This window comes from Diprion similis, chromosome 8 (assembly GCF_021155765.1).
Source record: "Diprion similis isolate iyDipSimi1 chromosome 8, iyDipSimi1.1, whole genome shotgun sequence".
In the NCBI taxonomy this organism is placed as follows: Eukaryota; Metazoa; Arthropoda; class Insecta; order Hymenoptera; family Diprionidae; genus Diprion; species Diprion similis.
In genome coordinates this window covers 8,778,246-8,784,235 of record NC_060112.1, presented here as the reverse complement: position 1 = coordinate 8,784,235, position 5,990 = coordinate 8,778,246, and the positions used below count along the sequence as shown (strand labels likewise).

The following is a 5,990-nucleotide window of genomic DNA, read 5'->3' as shown; positions in this document are numbered from 1 at the left end:
AAGTTAATGAAACTGTATTGATAATATTTTTGTACTAAATTCGCTAGCCCAAATACAGCTTAGTAAACCGAAAAAAAATTTCTTTGCACTGTTTATACATTTTTTTTTTTTTGTAGACGAAACTTACGAGCATGGGTTTAAGCTCGTCGTTTATCAGAATTTTCAAAAGTGTCTATGATAACACGAAAATCACAATCTGCAATAACCAATGCAAGTATGAACATTAGGGTGTTTAAAAAAAACAAAAAAATTATTCTCCATTGGGCCACACCTGAAATAGCTAGTTTAGGTAAAAACAAAAATTCTCGCGAAAGATTGCGATATAGCGTGATGGAAGATCAAAAATTTTATTTTTGAAACACCCTAATGAACATGTTGACGTCACAGAAAAAGTTATATTATTACAGGGAGAAACCATAAACCCTTTACTATTCAACCATTTTCATCAGTGATTTGAAAACATTCTTAATAAAAAAAGAGGCTACATGAATATCTTTAGATTGGAGAGGCGAAATCATCTCTCTTTCATCTGCAGGTCACTTATTTCTATTTCGGAATTCCCATCGCAGATTAAAAAGAATGCTGAAAACCTTGCAGGACTACTGTAATCTAAATGGTCTGTAAATCGATAAAAGTATATCAAAGAGTTTAATCTTTCATCAAGGCGGATTAACTAACAAATACCAACATAACTTTACATATGAAAGCAAAGAACTGCAAATAGTAAAGAAATTTTGCTATTCCAGTGTGGTTTTTTCTAAAAAAAAAAAAAAAAAAAAAAAAAAAAACAACGCTCAGTTCAAATAGCGATAAAATCAACAGTTCATATTTCACATTGCGTTCGAAAGGATGATTCGCAAATGAAAGATAAATTATTTAATGCCTTAGCAATCAGTGTACTATTTTATGATATAGAAGCTTTGGGGATGTGTTATCTGTCGGAAATAAATGTATTTCAAACACTTTTCAATAAGCATTTATCCAATCTTCTTAAATATTGTTCAAATTATGCCGTCAGAATAGAAGTATGTACACCTCCACTATATGTATATCTTCTGAAATAATTATCATAACTTTTAATTGGATTATTAAAATAAAAAATATGCCAAAAGAACGATATCCCAGAATATGTTTAAATAAATTAATTGATCGTTCTCTGAATAGAGACAAACAAATCAAATGTAAAACTGGATCTTACAAATCAATCTTTTATATAAAAAATCTAACGTAAATAAAACTTTTGTTATCAAATAAATACAACTTTATGTAACCAAGAGACCAACTCATTAGTGAACGCTGAAATAAAATAATAGATAAAAAAAAATACGATGTTATCAGACTTAAGAATAATAGCAAAATGTCATCTGATTAGAGCAGAATTCGGAAGATTAATAATAAATAGTAAAATTAATAAATTCAACTCGGAACCAATATGTAACACTTATTATATGCCAGACCAAGAGAAATACTATTTAATAGCTGTATCTAAACTGTATTCCGAACTAAGATATTGAATATATGGTACAAATTTTATTATCCTTACGGGCATAGTTTAATGCGAATTCTGTTAAGGAGAAGAAGGGGGGGGGTGGACAGCTTGGACGGTCTAAAATCTGACCTATTTTTGAAATTTTATTTTTAAAGAAAATGAAAATACTTAGAGCAATTTCAGTTTAAGGGCTTCATTATTCAAAGTTTCAAAAATATTTCAGAATTGTTTTTTTAACATTTTAAAATAATAAAATATTATTAAAACTGCAAATAGTTAAGCCCTCAGACACAAATTGCTCTAAGTGTTTTCATTTTCTTTAAAAAAAAAACTCCTAAAATCAGGTATGATCCAAACTGTATCCCCTTCCCTTAATGGAGCGAATAAGCTGTATACATCGTTTAAAAAGGCATCCGTAATACTTGGAGAAAAATTAAATGCACAATCACGTACATACAATACTAAAAATACATAAAGAGAAAATATATATATACATATGATAAATAAATGAAAATAAAATTAAATATAAAATAAGATAAAACTATATAATAGGATAAGTGTAAACATTTTTGTAAATCATTTTGTAAATTATGTTGTGCTACATCAGCGAAACTTATTTATACTGGATTTTACCCATAAAAAATTAAATAAATTATTATAATATTACGTATCTTCAGTCAACGAGACTGAGCCTCATACCCAAGACCTTTCACTTTCGAGGTAACTACTCTGATCACTGAACTACTCATTGTAAGATTGCTGCTGAAACACTTTGCAAATCAGTGCAAAAATGAACATTGTCAGAGGTGCAGGTACCTAATATTTTATATGGGTTGTTCAGTACCGTCTACTCGCACAATAAGCACAAAGGAATTGTTTGTTAGTGGAGATTGAAATAGAGTCACTGTCGAGAACTTTTCAATTGAATGGATACGATGCTGGAAGAGCACTCGTTTCAGTAATCGGATACTTTATTAACGTCGTCATTGGATTATCATTGAAAAAATCATAAATGTTCATAGTAAAATACATGATTTGTTCGGAAAATGAGAATATTTTATTCTTGATTTATTTATAATTTTTTAAGTGAAACGAGCACCGTATTCATAGCTCGTTTCAAGCACGGAAATCATCGTGAATCAGTCATATTATGGGTGATCCAGGCATCTTTTATTTTTTGATTTACCTATACTGAGTTACGTCTATCGCATGAGTAGCAAATCTGATAGATCAGATGCAGCTTATCTAGAAGTGAAACATCCGGGTCGAACGTTAAATTCCATTTCGACGAATCAAAGTGATGACCTTTGGCATTTTTACTATCTCATTAAAAATTATGAGAGTTTTAATGGATCGGTATTATGGTTCTTACGCAGTACTTCACTCTCTGTTCCAAGGAGACAACATTCAGTTTCTACGACGCAGCGCGGCGATAAGGAAGCTTATACAGGAATAAAAATTTCGAAAATATCAGTTCATTATGTCGCAAGAAATTTCAATCATCGACAGGGCGAAGAAGGCAGCGGCTAAAAGAGCGATTGATGAATACCTAAAGGTATGTTTACGCAGGACAACTGAAACTTTCAAGAACAAATTTTTGCTAATTTTGCTGGAGGGTTCTTAACTCCGAAAAAAATTTCTGAAATCTTCTATTACTTCATCTCGATGGCAATAAGAGATTGAACTAAATTTAAGTCACTTTATCTGATCTATTTCTTATAAATTTGCAAATGTATTCGGCGTGTATAATTTCCAGAAAAATCATTTTCAAAATCCAGAATTTTTCTACTTAACTGACTGCAGCGAGTAAAAAGTGAACAATCAAATAACTTTTCCACCAAATTTCGATGATTTACGCAATTATAAATACTCATATTTGCAGTGCGATTACAATCACCTCTTCCAATAAGATCTCTAAGTCCAAGTCTTCGGTTATAGAATATTGGTTTGAAAATGGTTCGAAATAAATCGAAGATGCATTATCAGAGACAAGAGGCACATCTTTTTTGAGGTGGTTTCTGACTGATTCAAAGCCACCTGCGTCGTCTGCTACCATTTTTTTAACTTGCAGAGCAGACGCCACGCGTGGCCTTGAATAAGTCAGAATCCCTCTCGACAGGTATACCTCAAGGGATTCGAGTCGAGCTCAAGAATTCTCTCGAGCAGAGAGTAATCCTGAGTGTTCGTGATCGACCTCAATGACTACAAGTTCACTCGCAGTATATCATAGAAACGAATCAACAAAAGGGTTAAGGGTGAACCCTCAGTGCACAAAAGCTTTACTTTTGAAATAAAAGATTTTTATCACCAAGAGTATTGATATTTAAAATTTATCTATTCGAATTACCTGACCTGTTTCTATCTCGAAAATTATGCGAATAAAATATTGCAACCGTAATAAATAATAGAGTTATAACGTAATGCCTAACCATTTTGAACAATGCTTTGTTTTGTTTTAGGACAATAGCGTTATTGGGATTGGAAACGGAGCAACAGTGGCTTTTGCAGTTCAAAGATTAGGTACGTGTAGATGAAATGATCACATGAAAGTCAATCTTATTTTGAATCCTACGATATTTGTTGTCACTGACTAGTTATGAATCATATTTTTTGTAAAATCTGTGATTGGAAATTGACCGGTTTGGAAATCGGTCACGTTTCGAGCACCTTCTACAGTGCAAGAAGTCAATCTTCAAAAAATAGATTTTTCTGTGAAAAATCCGTGTAATGAAAATGAATCAGTTAGTTCAATTGTTAAATGATTTTTGGTTTGGCCTTGAGCTCATTCATTCGTCATTCCTTTTATACCTATAGTTATAAAGAACTTACCGCAGGTAAAACGTTATTTTTGTTTTCCTCATAAGCTAGCACGTGCATTTCAGGTATTCTGTTAGCACAAAACTTGAATCTAATCCGAACAAGAAATTTCAGCCGAACGTGTTGCAGCGGAAGATTTAAGCATAGTCTGCATAGCAACGTCATACGATGCTCATCAACTAATCAAAAAACACGGCCTGGCTTGGAGCGACTTGGAAACCTACCCAAATGTAAACACAATTACTATGAATGGTTTTCAATTCGATTGTTACAGTGATTTGATCCATTTATCTGTATTACACTTGATACTGATACTATTTGGTCACTGCTTTTATAGCTCGATTTCACCATCGACGGAGCGGATGAAGTAGATGCGGAATTGAATGTAATAAATGGTGGAGGAAGCTACTTTACACAGGGAAAAATCATTGCGACATGTTCGAAACAACTGATTACTATCGCCGATTACTCGTATGCCAAATTAATTTCATATATTTTTCTTTATAACTTGCAATATTATAATATTATCATCGTTGTAACTAAACCCATAAATCAAAGTTTTCTGATGAGATTCCAACAATTTTAGTAAGATGACACAGAAGTTCGGTGGGCCCAACAAGAAAAGGATAGCCATCGAGGTGATACCTCTAGCGTACGTACCAATACGCCAAAGGCTCCAGAAAAGGTTCGGAGGCAGCGTTGAGCTCAAGTTGACCGATGCAAAATATGTGAGTCTTGTCATAAGAATAACGTCGCAAAGCAATTTTCAACGAGGAAGGAAGACGGCCAATGAATATGCAGTTTATGACGTCAATAGATTTATATTCGGATCACTTCAAGTGTCTTACTATAGATTATGTTGGGCCTCGATATATAAAAATATAGTCACTTTTACGTAATGAAATTTCAAGACATAAAAAATTTCATTTACTGTTCTGATTTCGCAATATCCCAAAATATTGCATAAAGTAGTTGAAATTATCATCAGTTTTGAAATCAAGTGGATTTCTATGCGAGGATAATTGCATCGTAGGATATTCGAAGATCAGGAAGTATCAAGTAGAATTCTAGGACTTCCGATGAATCTTTGAAAGCTGTGCAGATATTTATTATAAGTTTTCTCACGTCTCAATGAATTCTTTTATTCTACTTTCCCTTCGTATATCAGGTTTCCATTGTATTTTAACATATTTTAGTTACCGTCGTGCGTATATCACTCGTACTTACAACATGTGTTACACACGTGCCTGTTTTGTTTTAGGGGCCTCTTGTAACAGACATTGGAAATTTTATCCTCGACTGGGACTTTCCTAATGATATCACCGATTGGCACAAAGTAAACACGGAAATAATGTTGATACCTGGAGTAGTGGAAACTGGAATTTTCTTAGGGTTGACAACAAAGGCATATTTCGGAATGCCGGATGGCAGCGTTAAAGTACAATCCGAATCTCATATACGTAGGTGATCCTTTATCCACCTGATCAACATAAGTTGTGCCTAAAGTATGCACTATACTATGCAATACAATTTAAAACCAGTCAAACAATGACAAATAAAATTCATATTCTAATTTTAATCATTCGGAAATATATCACTATTTAGCATGCACTTTATCGACTAATTCAATTTTACACACTGTGTCATTAAACGTAATTATCCTGACCTCATTCTAAGAACGTTA

At 32.9% G+C, this 5,990-nt stretch overlaps 1 protein-coding gene across 1 annotated transcript; it reads left to right on the top strand.

Moving 5' to 3' along the window:
• Nucleotides 1-2,969: 2,969 nt before the first annotated feature.
• LOC124409055 (ribose-5-phosphate isomerase-like) lies at nt 2,970-5,774 on the top strand. The gene is made up of 6 exons (XM_046886448.1): nt 2,970-3,044; nt 3,949-4,009; nt 4,421-4,536; nt 4,644-4,777; nt 4,893-5,034; nt 5,568-5,774. The coding sequence occupies exons 1-6, from the start codon at nt 2,970-2,972 to the stop codon at nt 5,772-5,774; spliced, it is 735 nt and encodes a 244-aa protein (XP_046742404.1).
• The last annotated feature ends 216 nt before the right edge of the window (nt 5,775-5,990 follow it).